Below are 27,546 nucleotides of genomic sequence, written 5' to 3' on the forward strand. Positions count from 1 at the left end.
CATTGTGTAGAATGGAGGTGTGTCCTATGTGGTTGGTGATTCTCTTCTTCATAGCATCGGTTCAGATTGTCAACACATCAGGTATGATTGAATACATAAATTCTGTTAATGTTTTATGCTGATCGTGAATTATCTTGAACGTTTGGTTTGTATCATTTTTAATACCAAATGATTTTAATAGATTACAAAGGCAGTTATGAACATAGATGAGGTTCCAATGAATAGTATTTGATATGTGCATGTTTAAAATCACGTTTTGACTGACTTAATATATGCATCGCGAAAACGACCCGTTTGAGTATGCAAGTGTTCCTATCATATAAACATTCATGTGTGAACGCTGTTACTGAATAAACTGGTGACTATCACATTGGTTCACTAAAAGGTACACATTGTAAGATTGTCGCGATTCCGCTTAGCTTACTCATCACTTCTTACATATCTTCGTATTTAGAAAGCGGGGCAATCTTATTTAAGATGATGTAAAATATTCCTGTTGGCGTTAACGTTACCGTGGTAGTGTTAAGAAAAAGCTGTTTCTTGGTTGATGCAGTAAAAGTATCACAATATTGATGCAGATATAAACCTGGTACAATGCAGTTCATGTTTATACTGTCAAACCTTTGAAATGTTCCCTATTAAAACGTTATCAGGCTTAATACTTACATAATGCAGATTACATGTTTAAAAATACATAGTAGACACGACGATTGCATGTGTACATTAATTAAATGTAATGACATGAGATACGCTATCCTTAATGTTGAATATATACTTTGAACCGTAGTAGTAAAGCTTGATATCAACGTACTAATTACACTTCGTCTTAAGACTGTCCAAGTGTACCATATTAACATGTAATTGTCAATATGTAATGCATTATATACAAATGTATGCATTGTGTATATAGCTCAATACCAAGGTTCTTTATAACAATCAGTGATTATAGACTATAGTAGCAAGGGATTACACCTGTAAATATGAACAACTATTACACTGAATCAAATGTTCAAAGTGGTAGTCACAACTAATCAAAAATATCAGAAATACATTATTTATGTTGTGATTGTTTTAGTTTGTACACGCCAGGCCGTAAAAATAACATTTAAAGTAGATAGGGTGGAAAAGTTAATTGTAATGTAAACCTACTGCAAACATTTCTCTGGTCAAGTAGAGCAGAACTCAATGTAACCTCCTGGTATATATATGTACACGAGTACGGGGGAAAGCCTAGGTTATACCACCATGTTTATATATGTACTTGGGTACGGGGGAAAGACTAGGTTATACCACACTGTTTATATATGTACTGGGTACGGGGAAAAGACTAGGTTATACTACACTGTTTATATATGTACTGGGTACGGGGGAAAGACTAGGTTATACCGCAATGTTTATATATGTACTTGGGTACGGGGGAAAGACTAGGCCATACCACACTGTTTATATATGTACTTGGGTACGGGGGAAAGACGAGGTTATACCACAATGTATATATATGTACTTGTGTACGGGGGAAAGACTAGGTTATACCACACTGTTTATATATGTACTTGGGGACGGGGGAAAGACTAGGTCATACCACCCTGTTTATATATGTACTTGGGTACGGGGGAAAGACTAGGCCATACCACAATGTTTATATATGTACTTGGGTACAGGAGGAAGACTAGGTTATACCACCATCTTTATATATATAATATATCTTATACTTAGAATAGGTTACGTGTTTCATATCAATTTCATTGGCCTAGCATGCTGTCATGTTTACGATGCATATCCGGATAGTACAACACACATACTCAATTAAATAGTATGTCAATATTACCGAAAGCATTGGCACTACATCATAGCGTGTAGGAAAAAAGACCATGCATATTTTATTTGCATTTTTTAAACTCACCTGATGAGTTCAATTATGGCGGGCTGGGCAGTTAGCACATCGATAATTTAATGGCGAAGTAAACGTGCAGGCGATTCGGGAGCTGGCTGATTAGATCGTTTCGTTTAGAGAGCACTTGGCATGTGTCTAACTATTTACCTGTTGTAAAGTAAAGATTTCTAAAGAAAGTGGTCTTAGATCTGTGGAAATCCAGGACCGAGGGGTAACTTCCGAAGCGTTACTTAACACAAAGATTTTATTTGATACATGTTTTATAGAAGATGCACATTCAAAAGTTTTACGTGTATAATTATGTCTAGATATATCTTATATATTGCGTTTCCATGTTGTCGTTTACAATACATGGGGCTAATTAAGATTTACACCATGAGATTCTTTCTGACAGGTGACAATATAGGAAACATATTTACTTTCCCCTTACCCAACTCTGCTGTGTTGTACTCGCACTAGCTACAAATACACCCATTCAAAGTCTGCAGTCACCTGTTTACGTTTAAAGGACGAGCCTATACAAAGTGTACTTCGATAGGGTCCACGATGGTTAATGTCGCTTAAATTAAAATGTTATTGTTGTGGACACATAAAAGTCCTTATACAACATAATTACAAGATCCACGATGATTTAGCATGAGTCACGTGATAACCAATGATTCATTTAAATCCCCGTTGAGGTCAGAGTAGGCAGTAAAAACTTTGTATGAGCCTAAAAATATGTCAATCAAGTTGTTTATTTTATTGTAATACACTTCGAACAATAAAAGTCGGGGAACTTAATAATTAAACCGTTTTTAGATGAGGTTCATGGGCGATATGAATGTCCATTGAATTACAGGAAAATGACATGAACTGTATTAGAAATGACATTTAAAATCTACGTTTACGCTTTCGCTTCTACCTGTCTTTTCTAAAACGAATATAACATCTCTTCAATTTTAGTATGTAACAGTATGTACATTTCTCCAAGATACACATAGATATTCTTCATGTGCCTTCCTATGTCTAAATTTGTCAAATATAGTTTGTTGATTCAACAATCCTAAAAAGGAGGTTCCCAAACGAACGATGGCTGGTTATCATGTTTATTTAGCTGGAGGTAGTTCAAATTGTATAAAGAAATGAGGTTTACCGACTGTATAAACACGATAATCAGTCATAACTAGTTAGGGGACCCACTACGTTCCGATATTATATCGGAGAAACAATTGCTATGAACTTTTACGTCATAATGGAAAATGACGTCGCAAATAATTGTTTCTTTACGTTATAATTTGAATGTTGAAGTCGCAAATGAACAAAGAGAAGTCATGCTATTGCTTTTCGGCTTAATTGTGAGTGCTAAACATTTTGTTTGCTTTAATGGTGCGGCACTGATAGCGATATTTGTTTAAGCTTAACTGGAAACGGACGTGGGGGACAGTGAACTAGTGATAGCTTGCAATTTGCACTTACGGTGTCGTTGGACACATTTTTATACATTGAATTTTCTTTCCGCCTAAATGTTATAAAGTATTGTTATTCTAATAGAAATAATTTATTTCGTATATGCCTTCATGCTTGAATACTTCTCACCCAAAGCAAAAAAAAAGAAATCACAACGAGACTTAACGTGACTTCCGGGATTTTTGTCCACTCGATAACGTTCGTGGTACTTCTTTTTTGGTTCATAATCTGAAAATCCGAAAGATATTTACTTGGTTAACATATTGACATTGCAGCTCAAATTTCAATATTTCAGTGGGATGGTTGTGTAGCGCAGTAAATAGCGCACTAACTTTTCACCAAAGCGGACGGGGTTCGACTCCTCGACCGGACGTGAAAGTGTATTGGGTCACCTGCCCGACCACGTCGGTTCTCTCTGGTCACATCGGTTTCCTCCCACATTAAGACCCCTGCGCGCTAACATCCGGGCCAAAATTTATTAATCTAGTTTTGTAGTAATGATACTTCTTCAATGACCGGATATTTTCGGGGTATTTTTTTATTGTCATTATGCTTCTCCTGAAGTATTATGCGTGACATCATCATATGATCATACGTTCAAATTTAGCATATTCAGTGCTGCCTTCGGTGTTAATGCGTAAGTTCATTATGACATAAATTCAATGAGCAAAATGCGCATCTGAATCATGACATGCGATATTGCATTTGAGTTCGGAAAAGACACAAACATATTTACAGAATGTTCAAGTCAGTAAATCGCAAGGTCATGAAATACATAAACGTGAGTATAGAAGTGTATATAAAACATTTTACTAGTATGTCATGTTAACATGTCAAAATTTTGGCATATTGACGGCTAAATGCTTGATAAATGAGTAAGATAAGAAAGCATAACAGTGTATATTTGCCCGTTCAAATTATTATATTAATCATGGCTAGCGAATCGAAAAAGCCATGTACATTTTTGTTCATGTATTACACACATTATAATGTGATTGTATCGTTGCAATATTTGCTAAATGCAATTATATCAAACATTCGTGTCAAAATTATGTTGTAAGATTTTTTATTAAATTCTATCGTCATTGACAAACATAATATCTAAATCTGCATCTTGTAGTTTATAGCACGATCTTATGTCAAAACAAATGTTTATTTAACTACACGGGAATGTGTTGGTAATAAGCCAGTGTGGTTAGTGCGCTGTATACGTTTTACATTGATAGAAATAATGCTTCCACCTGATTTGCAAAAATTTGACATTAAGGTTTTAAAAGCACTTTATCCAGTAAGTGAACAAAAAATAGACTTCTATATCATGTAGCCCATCTTAGCATATCCTTTATTTGAAATACTCATGTGTACATTGTCCTTTGCTGTGTCATAACGTGTTTTCTTTTCCATTTCAGTAAACACCAGTCTTGGACCAAAAGTCACGACAAGTCAGAGTTCAAATTATGATAACACGTACATTAGTGACAAGGTAGTAGATAACTGTATTAATCAGACGTTACGAAGTGGTTGTTGCTCACATACAAAAGGGAATCCTACACCAAATGAAGTTTGGTGGCTGATTGACCTTGGTGATCAAGTCGTCATCGAATACGTCAAGATATACTACAGAGGTAATGTAAACATATATACATATTCTCTACAAACACTTACCTAACCAGAAAGCAAAGAAGCGGTATAGTCAGTAGGTAATCATATAATACCCCATGATTGAAGTGGTTGTGTGTTAACTGTAAAAGTAAGTACAATTTTAACTAACAGCACAGCTACTGACCAATATCATAAAGAGGTATTTTATTCCGGTTTATCGCTCGTCAAAGCCGATTACAATTATTTGTATTTCATTTTGCGTCATTTTACTCATATCGTGCAGAATAAATGCTGAGTTGTTGGTCTTTTGGTTCATGATGCAGTGTCTACGAAGTCCGAATTTGGTTTTAAAACGAACCGAAAATGGTAACGTCAATGTTCAGTTAAATAGTGATATATTTTATACCATAGTATCGATTCCAAAAAAAATATTTGTTCATTTTTCATAAACAAATATACCATCCACTTTTCTTTTTTATTACCAGTCGATATTTCCGTCATGCAGTTCTATAAATAGATCGCGAAATATAATGAGAAGAAAGTGGCACACTGTTTTAACAAACTTTTAGCGAATGGGGGGATCTAATTTTTTTTTTACTCCAAGCTAGCATATTTTATTTTTATTATTATTATTATGCAAATTTTACCCAACCAGATAGCGTTGCATGGCAGATACATTAGGAAATCTATGTTTTCGTTATTAGTTCTAACCTTAAACTATCCATGTGACTATAAGGGACAGTCAATACAATCTATAAACAGTGGAATTGACAGAAACGTTAAATGTATATACGTAAAAATACTTCTTTGAACATCGCATGCACATTTCTTAGGCCGCTATCCAACAAGTGTTTCGTTTTGGGGTATTGTTTCTGAACTGGACACGTCTCATTTTACGACCTTATGACAAGCATAACCTATCTTATCCCCGACTTATTGCATAACCATTGCACAACTGTATCAATTATTTACACGAATTCCTATCATTTTGTTTAGATGAAGACGTGACACATGTGTACGCATTGTGTGACTGAGTAGCGGTTAACGCTCGTAACAGTTTCTAATAGGCATGTTTATTCATAGATGTTAATCAACAGTCTTGTTTCAGGCACATGTAAACAAGGTAACAACATCCAATCTGCGTACAGCAATATAAACTCGTATCTATGTCTCAATATTCTAGCTAAAAAACGAAAGCGTTGTGTCTCAACACATGTATCAAAACCATCTCTCTGGTTTCTATGATATGGACACTCTTCTAGGGTAAAAAATGACCGCCTTAGTGGTCTCCAAGAACCGACTCTCTGTTGAGTAAACCTGTCCCTATTCTATACAGAAAGCAACTTCCGGTTCCTGTTAGGATGGGAATAATGGAAAGTGCCGAGGGCACAAAATAAGAAACAAATGCAGTTCGCGAGAGAACATTCAAAAGCCTATCAAGGGTCGAAGATAAGATCACCATTGAATCATAGCGAAGCAGAAACTTAAGGGGTGCCATAGTGCGTACCAATCTATGTTAGGGAAATGCATAAAGCAATTGAAGTAAATATGAAATCTAAGTTCAAAGAAAGAGTATGGATTAAACTTAAACTTTCTGATAAAGATATTAATTGGTTGTACATGTATATATATAAGTCCAAATACCGATAAGAATAATATTGATTAACTTTTTAAATTGGTAATTTGGTAATTGGTAAATATAAGAGACAAGTATTTAACACAGCATATAAGGTAATATACCAGAAGGATGATAGGCTGTGAACCAGCTGTACTGGACTTGTTGATAACAAATGAAGAAGAAATGATGAATGAAATTATCTTTGAAAGTCCTCTCGTCCACAGTGACCACTTTGTTCTGAAATATATATTTCTCTGCTATAACCGGAAATCTGATAATGCAGTGTATCGCCAGAATTACCACAAAGGAAATTATGATATAATTAAAGCGGAATTAAATATTCCTTGGGATGAAATTCTGAAAGACCCAGACACAATGTACTGTTATTTTTTTAAGGATTAGTTCGCGCAAGTATAGATAAACATATTCCAAAAACTAAAAGAGGAAACGGGATTAGTAAAGGATATCTCCCACAAACAGAAGAAGTAAGACAAAAAAATCAACAAGAAGCACAGGGCTTGGCAAAGGTACATGGAGACAAGATGCGATTTAAAACACAGAGAATGCACTAAATTAAGAAATCAGGAAACTGGAAAGGTCCTGTCTGCATAAAAGGACGCTGATATTTCAGCAATATTTAAAAAGGGTTAAAACCAGAAGCAGGAAACTACCGACCAGTGAGCCTTACAAATATCGTAGGTAAAACATTGGGAAATACAATACGCGATTCAATTGTTACACATATGGAGAAAAACAACCTGTTCAGTAATAACCAATTTGGATTCATCTCAAAACGTTCAACGGTGCTGCAACTATAAATGGTTCTAGAAGATTGGACTGAAATAGTTGACAAGGGCGGAGTGATAGACGTAGTGTACATGGATTTTATGAAAGCCTAGAAAAAATGTCCCACACAAAATATAAATAGGAAAACTTCGAAGCTGTGGTTAAAGTTTTGCGGTTGTAACATAGATTGAAGACTGTTTGAGTAATAGAAAGCAGAATATGTCGTTTGAGCTATGTTCATGATATTTTCTTTTTAAGAGAAACTATTATTTTTAAAAGAAAATGTCAAAAAGTTTATAAAAGACTTTTTATCAATATATCATAAAAAAGACACCAAATTCAAGTAATATTTTGAAAAAAATGAATGTAAAAAAATCGGGAAATTCCCATTTATGAAAATTGAAAGTATACCTCGTATAAATGCTTTTCATAGTCAACATTACCAAGTGATTTTGCTGTATTCTTATAAAAACAAAAATCTCAAAAGATATAGTTCAATACCGCTCTAATTATACGGTATGTATTTTTGTAGGTCGTTGTGCCGTTATATAGTTCAATTGGCAGAGAGTGCTGGACCAGATATATATGTACATGTATAAGGAAAACTGAAAAGTTTAAACATATTGTCCATAAACACATGTTCCGATAGGGAACCCAATAATACTAACAAACTAAAAAGTCAGTCTTCTTCCAAGCTTTCGGGCTTAGCCCTTCGTCAGGGATTATATGCTATCGGACCTCTATGTCACATCCATCTTGAAAAACAGGTTGAGTTACTCATCTTGAAAAAAACACCATCTAATCCCTGAAGAAGGGCTTAGCTCGAAAGATTGAAAAAATGAATAACTTTTAGTTTGTTAGTGTATAAACATACATAAAGTAGAGATAATTTTTGTGTTTTACTAAAAGAAATGTAAAATGTCTTAACCTTTATCTATATAATGGAGAGAGAAAAAACAGAAACTCGACGACAAGAAGTTGAAGAGATAAGTTCCCTATCAAAGTTAAATTTAAGAATTTATAAATACTGTTCATATAATTAATTTGACAACCAATTGTAATTGTAGTCTCGTCTATATTGTTCAAATTGAAATATGTTATTTCTTTGATATATGTAAAAGCCAAAGATTTGACACCAGTGCTAGAATTCAACGTGTTCGGATGATACGTTTTTACATAGATCTTTTTACATTACGATTTAAATGCTAGAAAAATGTACCACTAGCATCAGCATTTTTTTATCTAGATCTGAAGTTATGCTATGTATTGTGTTATTGAATAGGGTGGGGCTGAAACAGCTCTTCTTTGGGGTACCTTTCTCTCTAGTTCCTTCACAGTAATATTCCTTCTTTTGATTTAAATTTCAAGTTAGTTGATTATTCCATGATTCCTCATTTTTTCTGAGACCACATCTATGAGTATTGAATGATATGTATTTTTCACTTATGCATACTTGGGGGTACAGATGAATTCTACTTATATTTTATTCTTAAACAAATAATTAAAATACTTATTAGTGTGTTGTCAAGTTATAATTAATTGTGATACGTCAGGGATCTTTTATGTGATTTATATACTTCGATTGATGTCTGTTATCAAGATCATACTATACAAAACAAAATGTATATGTAAGTACATGCATTATATATATGATAGAAGTCTTTAATACATCTTAAACTCACACAGCAATAATTGTATAGGTTCACAGTTTTTGAGTTTGTTTGTTCATCATATACACAGAAACAGTGTGGTTCATCATTCTTTTTTTTCTGTTTTAATATTCATTCTTCAATTATTATTTGCTTACATTACTTATATCAATTTCATATCATACACAGCTAGATATTTGAAATGAAAATAGAAACAATAAACATATAAATATAACAACGATGTTATGATGCTTTCACTTTTTCAAATAAATTGATCTGAATATAAGTGTATACATTTGTGAGACTATCTCCCTACTAATACGTATGAATGTAATTCGGTTGTCACTCAATCCATGTAAATGATTGTATGAACCACTATTATCATAGTAAAATTATCCAGTTATTTGTTTAAACAGATTGTGAACAAGAGAACAAAAGCAAAGGGACTTAGATTTTTATATGAACTTTAAATCATATGCTATATTTTATAACATTATTTGGTGTTATTTCTAATACAAAAGTGTTATAATATTTGAAACATGTCTAGATTTTTTAGAACTACACTAAATGTTACGATAAGACATTTTATGTAAAGTTCATTGATACATGAAGGTCACAAGATTCTTGGTTTTGCATTTACATGTATTAACCGGTAACATTTGGTATCGCAGAACTTTACTATGATACTTTTGGTATATAAAAACAACAGCTATTTTTCATGATGACACCGGTAATAATTCCTGCTTGCAGAAAATATTAATAGTGGGTGTGATGATTATTATAACTAATGAAACAAAATCAAAATGGATATCTGAAGCACGAAGTTTAATTTGAGTCTTCGAATATGACTTGACATGGGATTGAAATGTTGGGTGCGTATACCATATTAAAGGGGGCATGTTGATGTTTTACAAGTTTCGCCATAATCGAGTTTGTTCTCCTGTCCAATGTATTAGATTTTAAAGGTGCAATAAGATTTGTGTGTTTTAATTTCGTCTTGCTACATTTTAGTTTAAAAACACTAACTAATCAGAGTTTCAAAAGCTAATGAAATATGTTCAGATTCCTCTTAAAATCCAACTTTAGTCCTCGAAAGTTGTAAAAGCATGAAAATTGTAATGAATGTCACATAGTATTTCAACAAGTTTAAATGTAGAAACGAAAATCGGACAGGTTAACAGACGTCCGGAAAGACAAACCGATTGCCGTACATTCACATATGCTCATCAATGAGATATAAGGTAATAATTCGGACTAGTGATTATTACTTAGATAATACTGTGATGCAATAATAGTAATTTTAGATATAGCTAGTCAATATCCAATATTCCTGATATTTAAATCTGCTAAATGACTGTACAGATATGTTAGTGGTTTGCATTATTTTCCAATAATATTCAATGTAATATTTTCTGCCCGGTTATTCTATAATATTGTTAAATTTGATCTGTGCATAGTTTTAAAAAAATCTTATTTTCGCACTAAATCCAATGTTTATTGCTATCTTCTAATATTGGTGGTATATTCAAAATTTTACAAAAGAAGTAGAACCGTAAATTTTAGAAATTATATCAATACAATAAATTATTGTATCTGTTAAGTTTGGAAATGTAAAATGTAGTAAACCATAGAAAATGTGTTACCCTTCATTGTTTGCAGATTAATTCCTTATCTCTAATAATGTTTAATACTGATTTACTGTAGCGTCGCTAAGTCGTGTATATCATGTCAAGTTGACGTCTGTTTGAGCCCGTCTGGTCTTGGCCTTTGGTATGCTTTGTCTCCGCAGTTCTATGGTTGTTATAAACATCACCAATTCAAGAGTACAATTCAACTTAGAACTTGTAATAGTTCAACAAAATATTTATATTTATATTTGGTACATATATATGTACACTCATATAAATACAAAATGATACCAAGTATTTCCTAATGCACCTCACTACAACAACAGGATCGAAAGAGCCTATTGGAAATTATTAGCGAATATTGGAGATTATTGGATTTTTTTGCGGAATTATTTCACTAGTATTATTATAAGTAACACAGCATGGGGGATGTTCTTTACAAGAACGCCCAAGTTTCTGATTAGTTACCTCGTCCCTGCATTCCATTGTTGTCAAAATTTGGTAAATATTATAATATGGTTGATCGCGGTGAGGTGATGGTATATTGACCGTCTTTTGAGAGGCGTAAAATCGCTCCTCTTGAATATCTGCGGTTCACAACTATTTATACTATTAGCTGACCAATTACAATTAAGTATGCAGAAAAGTTAACCAGATGTAATAATCCTTTGTTTTTTCCTTCTCCAATAGCAATACTTACATAAGATAAAATCCGAGAGTTCCGAATGCAACACAAGCATGGCGTTGTACAAGGCAGATGACAGCTGTCTAACAGTTTACAATCTTCGATTATGTTCAATTTGAAACGTATCAGTATAAAAGCTATAGCATATTAATGACAGAAAACATTCTTCTTTTTTGGGATATATAGTCTTGATAATCGCGTACAATTAATATAGAAACCGAAGCAACTACAACATCATACACACATTCCCAAAGAAATACAATATTCATACAAAGGTTCTTCATTCAAATAGCGATTATAATCGTTACAAATAAACTTTATACATTGGTAAACCGATAATAATATAAACTGCTTTAACTGTAATGCTTCAAAGAGTGTAGTAGGTAATGGGGTCATTACATTACTATAAATGAATTGCATAACAGTTTTGTTTTAATGACTCTTATGTCAATTTTCCTATTACATAATCGTTCATATATAAGAGAATGTGTGTATCATATGACGTTTATTCCTCCTAACTTTTTTCCCAATGCAACTTAATTGACTGTTCAAAATGCATATATTATAAAAACTACCAAGATATTCGTAAGTACGTGTGTCCTTAATGTTGTTCAACCTTTTTACTATCCGAAATGTTCCAAACAATGTAAACGTATTGACAACGTGCCTTTTCTTGTGACCAGTTCATGCATGACTGGTTATCTAAAGCTTGTTGCAACCCTTTAATGTATTATAACTGCAACAATTGGTATATATGCTCTCCTCAAATAACGTTAATTTTGCCATATTAATATTACTACACTGTACATATTTATAATGTCAATCAGACGTGTTGGCTATGTTTGTCACTGTAAGATATATACCATAGACAATTATGAAACTAACGGTCAAAAGTGTCAAACATGTAAACAAAAAAATCCTCAAATCACATTTTATGAAGAACCAAGAGATAGACATTTTAGCTGAAGTACTGCACAGTTTAAAAAAAGAACCTCGACATACGTTCTAGGTTTTATGGGTCAATAATGTTATGTTAATGTAGTTAAATCTTATGGTACTTAAGGGTCTAATGTAGTAACATGAAGAATTTTAATTGCGAAGAAATATCCTTTTTTTCCTTGAACGAATTACATTAACCAGTGTGGAAAGTATCATAATTTAGTTTGTCAAACTTCTTATGAAAGCTATTGAAGTTAATGGAATGAAGATACTTTGTCTTTGACTGCTACATGACAATTTGTCCTGACAAACTTTGAAGTTTACGGACGTGGAATTGTGATATCAAACAGTATTGAAAGGCAGGTGTGAGCGATACATACATGCCTATTCGATATCTTGTCTAACACTTAAGATATCCTGTATTTATAACAACACATTGATCGATTGTAGTGAGATTATATAGACACTAACATTTTCATATGAAAGGATTTGATTGAAAAAAAAATGTTTTAAAATCTCAGACAGGTGACTAATTCTGAGATAAATCGGTCCAAACTATCTGGGGTTCCTGTTCATATGCAAGTTTTTAAAGATATTGATAAAAGGCATAAACATGGTATTATAGTTGCAGCTTTGAATTCAGATAATTGAAATCATTAGCTCCATGCACACATTTCAGGAGAAACCCTTCACATCTCTGACACACTAATTCGACGTAAGGATTTTCAACAGATGAAATTGTTTGAACTATATCTGTTACAGAATAAATCAAATGTAGGGATACATATTTTGATACGGGTTAATATCGCGGATTATTCAGAAAAAAACGTCTGTTGTTAGAATCCTGTGTTTTACAAAGGGTGTAACGACTTCATAAATAGGTCTTCCGGAAGAAATCAACAGGAATTACGGTCAGCATTCGTTTTACTACATATGTAGCTGTATACATTAAAACTTATTTAACCGTTTATTTTTCGTCTGTATCTGTTTACAGCTAAAATCAGCGAAAAAATAGATATCATTGTAAACCAGTTATGAAGTATAGGAAGGAAATAATTAAAATGGCTACTACTGTCAGACAGGATGCATATTATATATTAATGGAATGAAAGCAGAAACGAAACAAATTTGTATTACAAATATCAATACACTTAAACTTGTGATTATTAACATTTGTATTCATTCAGATGAGGGATCATTAGAGCAAAAAGGTCGATTCGCTGGTCATCAAATATACCTGTCAGATACTACAACAGGTTGGAGAAAGAGTGGGAGCTGTTTTACAGACACAACTTCTACACAAAATATGGTGAAACTAACTCAACAAATCACATCGTGTACAGGCAACACCCGATACCTGACAATTTACGTCGACCGTCGAACAAAAAGTTACGATTGGTACTCTACACAAGCTATACTGGAACTCTGTGAAGTACAAGTTTATGGTGAGTGTATTCGTGGAGTAGTTTGATGTGAACCATTGATACGTCATATGATGTTTATAGTCTCCATTTTGTTGTATTGTGTGTATATGTCATTCGTGCCTTGAAAAGTTTAATCAACAATCTTAAAATTGTGTTTAAGAGAAATAAACTAAATTGACAAGAATGAAACATGGGAACGTTATGTGTCGCAATTTGAACAATTCACCACCAGGGCTTTTATGTTCCTTGTTAGTGGTGAGTTTGGCTTAACAGAAATAACATGCTTCGTTCCAGGTAATTTGTCTTGAATGTGAAGCAAATTTAATCCAATTCATACTACATGTTGTTTGAGATATCCAGATTCAATCCCTATACAAGGCTATTATCAAATATCGAAATATATTAAATATTTTGCCGCGTATGCTATCAGCCTGTTGTTCATCACACGATGTAACGTACATGTACGCGTCAAGGTTGTGGAAATCTGACCGATCAGATAATAGCTTTAATATTATAGAAATAAACAACATTATGACATTGATTGCAAGAAAATCATAACACCAAAACCTATCGTTGGTTTGGATCACTATGTTATGCAAAGGGAGACAAATCTTACGAGAAAAAAATAAAATAATTTCGAAAATATTAGAGTAGATTCAAATGAGTATTTTTTTCACACGTGTACCTATAGACAATTACGAAACATGTACATTTAAAAAAAATCAAACTTGACTGATATTCATATTTCATTTGTTTTTTAATAATTGTATGTTCACCTTATTACTTATCAAAACAATAGTGATTATTAAGTTTTCTTAATCCTATATCCAAAAAAATTTCAAAGACCAAACATTCATCAAATCTTATAAGCAATTACAACACGACAGAAAGGTTTGTTGGATGGCGTATTGGATAACGCACTCGCCGTTCAGCAAGATGACCGTGTTCGATCCCCCAAGGGACTTGGTTTTATTTTGTTTAACGTCCTATTAACAGCTATGGTAATTTAAAGATATGCTCCTATCTGTGTTGTGTATTCATGTATGTTTGTATCTGTGCTGATTGCAGGTTATGTTGTTGTTTCCTCCTTGTGATAGCATGTATCTGATGCTGACTTTAAAGTTGTATCTCACTGGAATACCTTGCAAAAGGCACCCAGTACAGCATTTCGTCTTGTAACATTATACTGACAAAGGGTGAAGCTGTTGTTGCTATTACCATAAATGCCTTACGTTAAGCTGGGAAGAGTACCCGCCATTTTTAAGGACTTTAGTATGATCTGGCCTCGGGACAGAACCAAATGCCTTCCTCACCTGAACGAACGTTAAACTTTAAAGCTAAAAGTGAGGTATTGCCAAGCAAGACGCTATAAAATAAAAGGTAGTTAGAAGTAGTGGGAAATGTAAAGATCCCAAATATTGCAATGGGTGCAGCAGATTTATTTTGGTCGCTTTTGTTACCTCAAATAGAAGACACTAAAGCAAATGCCAAATTCTGCAAGCTTTTTCACATCAATCGCCTCTTATGGTACATGTAGTGGATAACAGCAGGTGTATTCATTTCCCGATCCCCGATCTGCAAGGGTGTCCCCGATCGGACGTGAAAAGGTGTTGAATCACTAGCCCGACTACGTGGATTTTCTCTGGGTACTCTGGATTCCTCTCGTAGTAAGATTCTTTTATTTTTCCATCCAGGCAAACAAAGGTGAAGTATATATGATGGAACAACAGGTTTCATTCTTGGTGTAAAGGCAATAAAAATGTTTTTATCTTAATAAAGGATTCACATTTTAAAGGCCGGTCAAAATACTCCTTTTTCAGTAGCCACTTGTATAATGCATGACACCTATTATAGAGACAAACTAATATAAAATTACTTTAAACATTGAAACTGTATAATCGATTTTAATTTATTTTAAGCGCATATGATCAGGTAATTTTCTGTTACTTTTTATAAAATGTTCAAGTTTTTTTTAATTTTTGTTACACAAATACACAATTATTGGACTTTATTCGTGGCTTGTTTGGTTGCAGATGCTTTTGGTGAGAGATCATAACCTTAAACAATTCAATAAAAAAATTTGCTGCTATGTATTGATGTTCATATTTCAATTTACCATACTTCTCTATTTAGCGAAAAATGATAAAGTTCGTTTAGGGAGGAAAGGATATTTGAACATATTGCATCATAAGAGATACAAATTCCAGGTTGTCCACTAGGAAAATATGGTAACAGTAACTGTGGTAGCAACTGTGATACAACTTGTGTTAATAGCCTGTGTCATCCTAACAGCGGCCGGTGTACATGTAAGTAAAAATGTTTTAAATAGATTTTTTAATTGTAATAGACGAATGTTCATATTGATATATATCCAACAAATGTGAAAATTGACAAAACTCCAGGAATTATACAAAAATGTGTTATTCACAAACGAAGACGTTGCATTTTGCACAAATATTGCCATTGTTTTAGACATTCAGTGTTACTAGGCACCTGAAGAGCAAATACATTGAACAGTTTGTCATTTACACATTTATTTATATATCATTATAATATAAGATAATTTCATTCGTTGACATACAAATTACATCACGAATGTTTTCCATTAAGTTGTGTACTATTGCTTTTCTTTATCTCATTTTTTCTTGATTTCAATGAAATGCCATTGCCTTTAGGATAATATACTAACTGTTATTAATACTACCATTAGATAATTGTAGTCTGATACTTTGAATCAGCAGTGATTACTTAATAACATATCATACACTGTAACGTCTTATTATTTTTAGACTGTGCGCCGGGATTTTATAAGTCTGGGCTTGTTTGTACAGCATGTCCGACAAACTGTTTGAATGGCGTGTGCAATGTGGAGTCCGGTGTTTGCTCAGGTAAGTAAAACGTCATTCTCTCATTTCATTTGTAAGATAGGGCTGTCCAGGGTAGAAAGGGGTGTGTGAAATTTCTATCTTACATCCCATTTCATGTGACGTGACGTCACAGTGGCTCAACAATGACTTGACGTCACGAGTTTGGAAATATCCTATGCTGCAATGTGGAAAAGGCGACGTGATTAAATTTAAACCTTTTACGATATATTTACCGTATACCTTAGAAAGATGTGATCATATATTCTGCGCAAACTTTGTTTGGAATTTTGGAGTATACTAAATCTGGCTGACAAATTCGTTTTTGTCTAAAAAGCTCATATGAAAATTTGATATTTTCAAATTGGTTGCCAGTCCAAACTCATTTTCGTGGTTTCTAAGCTTATATGACTATTCTATGCCCAAGGGTGTAGGATAGGGATATTCCACCCTCGGGATTTATAAATTTGGCAAAACCCCTCGGTAGGAATTTCCCTATCTTACATCCCTGGGCATGAAAGAGTCTTATAAAATATCTGTATCTATGATTAAAACATACAATATTGGTTTTGGGTGAGTTTATGATAAACATGCAGTGATGTGTAGATGAACCAGGAATACAGTTACAGTATTGTTTTACTCTTGCTGGCCTAAACTGATTTTTGTATTGCTTTCCTAGAAGTCTCAATTTCAACCATTATTGTGACTAATATTATAGTAATCGGACACATGTTGTCATCTTATTAACTGTGTGTTGTAGTTTATACATATATAAGTGAAAAATAAATCGAAATTGTATCAATTAATTTTGAAATATAACTATTTTGACATCGTGTCTCTAATGGCGATCGATATTGGCCAGCAGAGTTCACCATATACAGAATATATAAGATTATGATATTTCAAAGGTATAAATCATACACTTTATATTCCAATAGGTCAATTTTGATTTAGTTACAGCAACTTGCAGATGGAAAATGTTACGTTTGATACAGATGAACCAATCTACATTTACTATAACGTAGTTTGCGGCTTTGGAGGGAAACACTTCATGATGCCTGTGCGCTACCAAAGCTGTGTCAATCACATTGATTGTTAATGATATTTCAACGGAGTTCAATGAAATAAACATTGTCTTATATCTATACAAATACATGTACTTTGTCACCCTTTTAGTACTAATTTGATAATATGGCACATTTGGTAATATATTTGTACTATCACCTCTTGCATTAAGGCCTTAATGAAATATGGTCTTGGATTTAATTTGACTTCACTTGTTTGATTTAAAAGTACCTGATGTGCTTTGTAACGTTTTGTCGAAACACCATCCAATAATTGAATGTACCGTGTTTATTCAGCTTTTGTCAATGGGATCGACATTTATGATCAATACTGTCGGGTAAACTGTCAGGGGAAAATGTATGTGAGGGAACGTGTACGTAGGCAATGATACGATCGATTAAATAAATATTTTGATAGGACTGCAGGAGCTATTCTGGTTCAGATAAAAGTTCTTCTGACACAAAAAAAAAACATTTTCAATGACATGGTTAGTTTGAAAGTCTGCGTTTATATAGAATATGTAGTTGTTTGCATCCTCATATATTGATATCACGGAATACGGTACTGCCGATTGAAACTAAAAACGGATATGAATGAGGGTTTTGTTGTGAATCTGATCCCCTTCCATTCTCTTATCATCACAGACAAAACCTTTCCTTAGCGTAATTGCATATGTATTCAAAGCATACTGGACCACTTACGTAAAAGGAAATACATCCTTCCGCCTTTTTTTATGTATGCTGCTCTTCAAACGTGAATGCTTGTGACTAAAGGTACATCGCTTAATGTTGCTAACCTTTATCAGTTTAAATGTTTGTATTTCATTCTAGAACGAAAATAAGCATTTGTACTGGGATTTAATTAAAAGCAATTATTTGATGCTTGTTTGGCTTAAACGAGTTCAAACGAGTTCTCTCGAAATCGTATTTTGACATCCATTAATGCAACCATTCACGCAAGGAAACGCTGGTTTCCTTTTTCTAGGAATTATGAAGTGAAAAGCTATTTTGTATACTCTTGTATGTTGTGATCTGCGGACATGTTATTGTTTTGCGTTTCCATTATGTTTTATTTGATGTATTTGTGAAGAATTACTCGAAATTCAACCAAATTGATTTGAAACATTGAACCATTGGTACATGTATATTTTGGTAGAGTAAACAAAACACGTATTGCATATTCAACATGCCTTGGCCTTCTGTTTTGATGATACTATCCGTAACGGAAAAAAGTTTATCCGATATTAATTTCATATCTTATCAGATTGTGATAACAGTTTCTTCGGACCTTTTTGTGCTGCCTGTTCCCCGAACTGTGCCGATCCTGTTTGCGACAAAACATCCGGAAATTGTGATCGTAAGTTCTTCTATTAACAAAAGGAGCAGGGAATGTTGATGCAAGTACTATTATATCCAACTCATTTGCTCTAAGTAGCTTTAACTACTTTGTTCAGTAATTATAATTATTAGTGTTGGTACCCATTGATATTTCTTTTTTTAAATGTTTTCAATACATAATTCAAGTGGTTATATCAACCTATACAATGCTTTTAAATGATTCCGATCAACATTAACGATGACAAAAGATAATTTACTGCTTAACAGTAGAATTAAGGACATTTAGATATCAGTAAACAATATTCCATATTGTTTTTGTTGACTGAACCAAAAAATCGGGCAATTTTAGGATATGAAGCAGGTCTTTACAGCAATAAAGACACATATAGGTATGTTTTGGGGTATATATTTCTTTACTTTAACGGAGAGGTAATTGTGTCACTCGTTTTGACTTATTGTTTTGCCAGCACCTCCAGGTAAAGTTTTGATACAAATATTTGAAATTAACCGTAAAGTTAACGATCAATAGTCTTACGGAAATGTGGTTCCTGAGGAATCAAACATCTTGAAAAAGGCGATCTATGCATTCTGCGACAGTTTTTTTTTCTATTCATGTTCTTTTATCATTTATTTCCGAGCAAAATTAAAGTCGCCAAGGTTTAGGTCCCTTCGTATTTATTGTGTCATTGCATAGGAAGATATTCGTTAATGATTAAGTTCACTGCGATATGCATATATGTTTGTACTTCCATGTCATACATACTATTATTCAATACAAAATAACGCGTGATACATGGTCACGTGTCGTAGATACTGGATATCGCTTACACATGATTTCTTTTAGTAGTGGTAAGAAAGGAAACACTTCAGAACTTATCCTTTAGGTGTAAAAAACATATTTGATAGACTATTAATAGCCTATAGAATTGTTCATGTATTGTTGTAGAATATTTAAATGACACCTGCGGAATACAATGCACAATGCACAATTCGGAATTGTTCACTCGGGTGGGGGAGGGGAGGGGGGAAGAGGGGGTGTTCTCTGGTATCATTTCAAATGAAAAAAACTAACATGTGATTAGTATAAGTAGGAAAACGTGATTTATAATTGTTGTAATATAAATTTAGTGCATTCGTTTGTCATTGTTTTATATTTATATCATATATTATGAGATTAGAAAATTCTTTTCCGATTTCAAGGTAATCAGGTATCGGGGTATCCACCTTTCCTGGTTGTCTTAAAAAGACAAAATTAGTAATTATTTAATTCTTTAAAAGAAAGATAAAATTTGATCAAAATGATTTCCAAACAATTGATTATCAATTACAGAATGTGTTGTTGGATTCCATGGCAATATGTGTAATCAGACCTGTCCAGCCAACTGTAAAAACAATACATGTTCCCAGGACAACGGTTTCTGTACTACAGGTATATCATAATATTGATCGTTAAATGTTTAAATACTGAACAAGTCTAAGACTTTCATATAATTTACGTACATGTATACTTATTCCCATTCACATTACGGGTGATATACTATTAATCAATCTGCTTGCTCCTTATGTTCTTAATTTTTCAGCTTGCCTAACTTATCAGCTAAATTGATAATATCGGTTTTTTTTAATCTTAACAACTTTGAACTTGTGTTTAAATCAAGGTTAAACAATACGTCAAACTCAAATCTTACCTTCGCACTTATATAATAATGGCAGCAGATGTATCAATAAGCAATCCCAGTAACGTACACTTTCTACAACTCTTCTGTTTGTTTGGTTTGGGGGTATTTTTTAAGAACCAAAATACAATAATACATGTACTTATATCATGACTAAAGAGTGTAATCGTCTATCGCATATGCATAAATCTTTACATGTACATAACCATTCAGCATAGAGCTTTGTGAAAAATTTTGTACTTGTTTAGTTTATTTTTCCTTACACATAATTGATGCTTTCAGGATGTGATTCAGGATACCATGGCAACATGTGTCAACATACGTGTCCAACAAATTGCAAAGACAGAATGTGCATGCAGGATACTGGTATCTGTGAAGGTGAATACAGTTTTCATAAACGTATAATTGTATTTCATAAGCGCCAAATCTAGAAAAGTGGGTGGTCGATAAACAAGGCAGGGTTGTGTCACAGCCTACCTTTATGATCAATATAAACACAACCTTTGTAAGTTATCCTTCATCACTGTCAGAGATGATCAGGTTCCCCTTGACTTTCGGCCATCATTTAACATGACTTGAACCTTGAAGACGCTGACCCGGTGTTTCATTTGACATTAGGCTCCTCCGATCACACAGTTAGAATTGCTGACCTACAAAGTCTGGTTTGGCTCGGGTGGTGCAGTGAATAGTGCACTTGCCTTTCACTAAGGCGGCCGGGGTCACCTGCCCGATCACATGGGTTTTCTCCGGGTATTCCGGTTTCCTCCACATTAAGACCCCCGCGCGCTAACATCAAGGCCAACACGAGTGATTTGTATAACTTGAAATAACTTGTTTCATAATTATTGTAATATAAATAAACAATTCATATATATATATAGAGAGAGAGAATAAAAACATATTTTTTTCAGATCGTCCGCTAGGCCTTTCTGCCTTCTTCTTTTCTATATTTTCCTTCGCAAGGACTTATTTATTTATCATTTACTATATATATATATTTATATGATTTTATCGAGGACTTATTATAATTCAGCGAGCCAGACTTTGACCATATAGGTCATCTGTAATTTTTCTTATGGAAGTTTGTAATCAGTGTTTAATTCGTCAAATCAGGAAAAGTTACATTTTCACTAAAATATCGCTTTTTTTATAGAATACATATTTTTCAATATTTTACTTGTAAAAAAGTTATAATTATAGATATCATATATTATCTCTTATTTCAAACTAACCTTTTCATAATAATAAAAATATTTCATTGATGTGTTCCGCAATTTCAAACGAACAACATACTCAGACCAAGTTATGTATGATGTTTTTTTAGCTTGTGTCAATGGGTACCATGGCATCCAGTGTGACCAATCGTGTTCTAATAACTGTCAAGACAAAATTTGTGACCAATATAGTAGTGCGTGTACAGGTAAGATATCAATGTAATGATTTGTTATATCAACTTAAAGATTTAACTTTATATGGAGATATTACATTAGTGTAAGGAATATGTAGAGGTGCCTTGATATATTTAGGTTATATTTCAATATCACAGTTTTGATTTCATTGGTACTTATCTAATTTCTCGCATGATGGCTTCGCTGGACACCTGTTATCCGATAACTTTATAATGTGTTCAGGGATAACGGAAGCTTACCCCTGGTACTAATTGTTCCCTCGTGAATACATAAGCCTGATCTTAAAACATTCTTGTGTTACCTAACCTCCTCATGATGTGACACAGTCTGCATCCAGGTTTTAAATGATATGCCATGTAAGATAAGTATCATAATTATATATAAGGTTTATTTACTGTACAACAATTACGAAACCAGTTGTTTTAACTTTTTCTCTCTTTTTGCCCGGATGTTAGCGCTCGGTGGCTCTTAATGAATAAAGTTAAGTATTTGCCCTAGAGTGGATACAAATTTGGCGTTTAAGTAAAGATATAAAGTCCTTGTTTGTTTATCATTTTCATGATATACTCTATCAATACATCATGTTTACTTTTAAATAGGCTGTGAAGACCGTTTCTTCGGTCCTCTTTGTGTCGCCTGCTCCCCGAACTGTGTCGATCCGGTCTGCGACAAATTGTCCGGAAAATGTAGTCGTAAGTAATCTAACATTAAAAAGGGGATATACTTTTTTGTTCCATTTACTATCAAATATCGATTTTCCATTTTTTTGCTAGCGTTAATTACTTCTAGACTGTTCCGATAATAAGTTTAATTAGTATACAAGATGATAGAGAGAAAGTGATACGACACTGTAAAGTAGGAGCTAGGACAACACCCATTTTCTACATGAGTGTTCCACAAGGAATATCCCTATTTCGTAAATAACTATGTGGAAGAAATTATAACCGTGCAGATATATTTTCACTAGCGCAACTTATAAATGCTTCTTTGAACGACTCTGAGATGTCCAGTTTTCTCATTGCATAAACGCTGACTATGAAAACGTATTTGGAAAAAGCAGTCGTACATGTATGTTTTGATACCTATAGCTTTTGTTCTGTATTCTTGCAATCAATTGTGATCATATAATTGACCGCAGAGTTTTGTAAAAAGAAGGTTATATTCTTCTTGCTTCCCTTGATGCTATAAGTAAGTGTAAATACGAAATAAAATAAAAATAAAGAGAGATAAATCAATCAATTGATGTGTTAAAATAAAACATACCGAGAAATATATACCACAATACTTTAGCTTACACTCTACCAGAAATGTACCAGTAATGCTACATTTTGGAGAGAAAAAAATCAGAAAAGGTCAAAACACAGGTCTTAACAAATCCTGTTCACGTATTCGAATCTTTGAGTTGAATCGTGATATATGTTTTCACACTCAATATCAATTAATGGTACCACACTTGCTCACATAAACTTGAAACGAAAGCACTACATTGAAATTTAGTTATGATTAAGATAATTCCAAAGGTAATTTGTATTAACATTTATACATCCTGTTTGGCAACAAAGTCAACGCAGGGAATCTACTATTTATTTTGTAAAATTTTGTATGGAGTAATTGCAAAATTGTGTAAGCCGGACAGAACAAGAAATAAACAATAAAGAATTGACGCTTACCAGATATTCGCTGTATATTTACCGTTTTATGTATTGGGTGGGTTTCATTATATGCTCGATATGATGAACTTCATTATATACTTGATATGATGAACAATGACTTAAGTGAGAACACAACATAACTTGTGAAACAAGTTAAAATAACTATGCCTGTACCAGGCATTGATAACGATATCAATACATTGTCTGTTCAGATTATCCAATGCAGTATCACTTGTGTCCGATAACGATATCAATACATTGTCTGTTCAGATTATCCAATCCTTACATGTACCAGGTAATGTTTTTATATGTTCATCATGATTCCTTATAATTTTTGGAAAGTCCTTTGCATTTTTTGAATATCATGCGGAATATAATTTATGATCTTCATATGTTAACGAATTCCATAATTGACCTGATAACTGACATACACCATGAACCTTTGTTAGAAAGGAGGCATTTACATATAAAGTTGACTAATAAAAGCTTAACAAAGATAGTCGTGCGGCAAACAATTACATGTACATACATACATACATACAGTTACACACATATGCATACATTATGATTATTGCTGAAGTATTTGTTGGTATAAAATTGTTTATAATTCGCAATGGCTCCTTTTTTTAATAAAATAGAATTGATAAATTAGCATATGCGTGAAACAAATGCACCTTGCAAAAGTAACAGTATATGTACCATTTTAGTCTTATGATGTCAACATTGTACATGGGTGCATAATGTACAGCTTCATGTATAAGTGTGTGTTGCAAATGCTCGTAACATTATATACTTACAAAACTGATGAAACCAGGGAACATTGGATCTGCAAAAGCTCGATTAAATCAATTGAAATATTATCACAAATATTAAGATAGAAATGCTTGAATGGTGTTAATAATACAAAAAATCTGTGTTCAATAGATTTAATGAAGAACATAATGTATTGACCAATGTAAAGGCAAAACTTGTTAAGAAACATTTCTGAATAACAAAATGAAAATAAGATAATGCATATATCACATATCTTGTAGTTGTCAGTTTACCATGTAAAGAAGATGACTTCAATGCGGCAGCAGTTGGTATAGGTAGCGGCTGTGGAGTGGTTATCGTTGTCATGGCCCTCGTGATAATTGTACAGGCAAGAAGACATCGTTCAATGATCCATCAGAACACCACGAGGTCTACCACTATGACAGATATATCTTTACCTCGTATTGGACAGGAACGACGGACAGAAACAGGTTTTCATGAATATCTCTATTTAGTCTAAAAACAAACAAAAAAACACACATAGCCTCACCTAGAGTAGATTTCAGGATTAAAAATTCACTCACACTTATTTAATACCATTTTTCAATACATACAAAAGTATATCATAACATGAACTGACTATAGCTGAACATATGAAATAATTTAAGAGTTTTCATCTTTGTATCTGATAGTCGATGTTTAGGCCAACATTCATATCTAATGCAGTTTCGTGTACTTGCTTTTTGTCATTTTTCAGACGGTACCTATGCCGTTATAGGCGCCCAGGAAACAGAAGAAAGCATCACGAAGATGTCTGCACGTGACAGCAGTTATGAGCAACTTGGATATAGGGAGAGAGATGTTCCACATTTATACGAGACAACATAACGTGGAAAATCTGAACAGACAATGTATTCATATCGTAATAGGACACAAGTGATACTGTATTGGATAATCTGAGCAGACAATGTATTGATATCGTAATAGGACACAAGTGATACTGTATTGGATCATCTGAACATACCATGTATTGATATCGCTATCGGACACAAGTGATTCTGTATTGGATAATCTGAGCAGACAATGTATTGATATCGTTACGGACACAAGTGATACTGTATTGGATAATCTGAACAGACAATGTATTGATATCGTTATCGGACACAAGTGATACTGTATTGGATAATCTGAACAGACAATGCATTGATATCGTTATCGGACACAAGTGATACTGCATTGGATAATCTGAACAGACAATGTATTGATATCGTTATCGGACACAAGTGATACTGTTTCATATGGGGTTGCAATTAACCCTCATCGTACTACCTGTCAATATTGCAGCGTGATTTTTTCTCTGCAGATTAAAACATAAGATATATAAATAAAATGTTTCTTTTGTGCGTGTGTTATGATTGAATGTATAACGTGTATGAGTATGGATATGATGGTTACATTATTAAAAAAGCCGGATCCCGAGCCCGATTTTTATATTCCACATTAATAAGAGAATACTTTGAATATATCTTTTGTACAAATGAAAGCGTAATTCAGTTTTTTTCTCTTTTACTTTTGTGACTTTGTGTCAGCATGAACATTATTGAAATAAGACTGCTTTTCTGTATTAGCAAACGTTTATGACGTTACATCTCATTTTGTTTCACCGACAAGCTGATGTTATATCTTAGTTTCTTGACTTTCAGCAAGTTGGCACGCTGTGCCTATTTCATGTTGATGTACACGCACATACAAATACTCTATATATATATAGCAGCTACTACGTGCAAGACGATTCACAAATTGGTCACTTATTTAAATCTGTAATACTGGAGTGTTTTTTGGAGAAGTACAGATGGTTTGTTGAAAACATATTACATGCACTCGCACACATTATTGATCAATATGACATATGTTCTGGTTCCCCTTTATCTCCATTGTCAATCCCTGGACCCAGGTTCGTTGATATAAATCACATCGACCCACTTTTGTATTCCACGTGACCATATGTGTTTCTAAATTTCCATCATGATATTTCGTTCCGAAAACCGATCCATTATTTGGCAATCTAATTTCTCATGTTATGTAATATAAAAATTAAAACGAGTGTCTCCATCAATACGTGGTATATTGACTTGCTGGAGTAATATCGACTTTGAACTGCGTCCGCGGTCGATATTACTCTATCAGTTTTATATAAGAACGTATAAATATTACCAAAAGTTGATATTTGATCAATATAACTATTATACTATATTAACCAATGTATAATAATGTTACATCGCTGACGTGGTAAAATATACAATGCTATAACACATATTAGATTTCCTGGTCTCTTCGGTTTATTGAAGAAAGGATTATTTCCCTTCTGGTGCCAATTTTTGTTTCTGATGCACATTTCGGGCTGTATTGATTAAAAGTGATATTTTAAAGATCGTCAAAAGCACTTGTTTGTTATTAATGTAGATAAGATAGTTTTTGCGTCAAGTATACCTTACAGGTGTCTGAGTGTGCATCTGTAAGAGATTGGAAGGAATATTTTTTTATGTTAAATTGCACAGAAAATAGCATGTACAAAAGCATTGTACCTGTAATGTACCGTAATGTAATTCTTTTAATAAAATGTAGCATATAACATAAATAGAATAAAGAGAAATTATGTTTAGCTTTGAAACTTATTTCATGAATCTAATGTGTGTTACAATAAATGCATTTTAATTGACTTGACAGGGGATTGTGATTTGACTTAAATTTATAGCTGTCTACATCATATCTAATCAATAATTATAGATTGAGAGAGTAAAGAACGGAAAAGCACAATACAAAGTGATAAATTTGAAACCTTCTTCACATCATATCGACAAAATATGTTATTACTAGGTACCCAAAAATAAAGCTGTATTGAGTACACCCTAGCAGTCGACTTGCTAACTAAAAGAAAAAATGTTGACAAAAACATCATTTAAACAAAGGGTTTACAAAAGTTAGTGCGCCAACTGAAAATGTATACAAAAAATACGCAGAACCTAATATCCATATAAAACTTGATATCAAATGCGCTTGATGGAGATTGTTGGAGTCAGTATTATTTTCTCTTCTGACTACTTACAGAGTAGTTC

At 33.3% G+C, this 27,546-nt stretch overlaps 1 protein-coding gene across 2 annotated transcripts; it reads left to right on the plus strand.

Annotated features, from left to right (window-relative positions):
• Positions 1–27,064, plus strand: LOC110455865 (scavenger receptor class F member 2-like). Of its 2 annotated transcripts, XM_021506277.1 has the most exons (12): positions 1–81; positions 4,753–4,968; positions 13,438–13,695; positions 15,882–15,980; positions 16,464–16,562; positions 18,867–18,959; positions 20,271–20,369; positions 20,899–20,994; positions 21,941–22,036; positions 22,625–22,717; positions 24,712–24,921; positions 25,188–27,063. In XM_021506277.1, exons 1-12 carry the CDS (start codon positions 12–14, stop codon positions 25,316–25,318), a joined length of 1,560 nt encoding a protein of 519 aa, XP_021361952.1. In that variant the 5' UTR covers positions 1–11; the 3' UTR covers positions 25,319–27,063. The 2 variants fall into 2 exon arrangements, with proteins under 2 accessions (XP_021361952.1, XP_021361953.1); XM_021506278.1 differs by lacking the exon at positions 21,941–22,036 and having other exon boundaries at positions 25,188–27,064.
• Positions 27,065–27,546: the final 482 nt, after the last annotated feature.

This window comes from Mizuhopecten yessoensis, unplaced genomic scaffold (assembly GCF_002113885.1).
Source record: "Mizuhopecten yessoensis strain PY_sf001 unplaced genomic scaffold, ASM211388v2 scaffold8389, whole genome shotgun sequence".
In the NCBI taxonomy this organism is placed as follows: Eukaryota; Metazoa; Mollusca; class Bivalvia; order Pectinida; family Pectinidae; genus Mizuhopecten; species Mizuhopecten yessoensis.

What these genes read in the sequence shown, in the direction of transcription:
- LOC110455865 (XM_021506277.1), top strand. Translation starts at nt 12, where the DNA reads ATGGAGGTGTGTCCTATGTGGTTGGTGATTCTCTTCTTCATAGCATCG. An exon ending in TAACAGCGGCCGGTGTACAT is followed by an intron (nt 15,981 to 16,463) that starts GTAAGTAAAAAT and finishes TATTATTTTTAG; the next exon opens with ACTGTGCGCCGGGATTTTAT. An exon ending in GGAGTCCGGTGTTTGCTCAG is followed by an intron (nt 16,563 to 18,866) that starts GTAAGTAAAACG and finishes ATATCTTATCAG; the next exon opens with ATTGTGATAACAGTTTCTTC.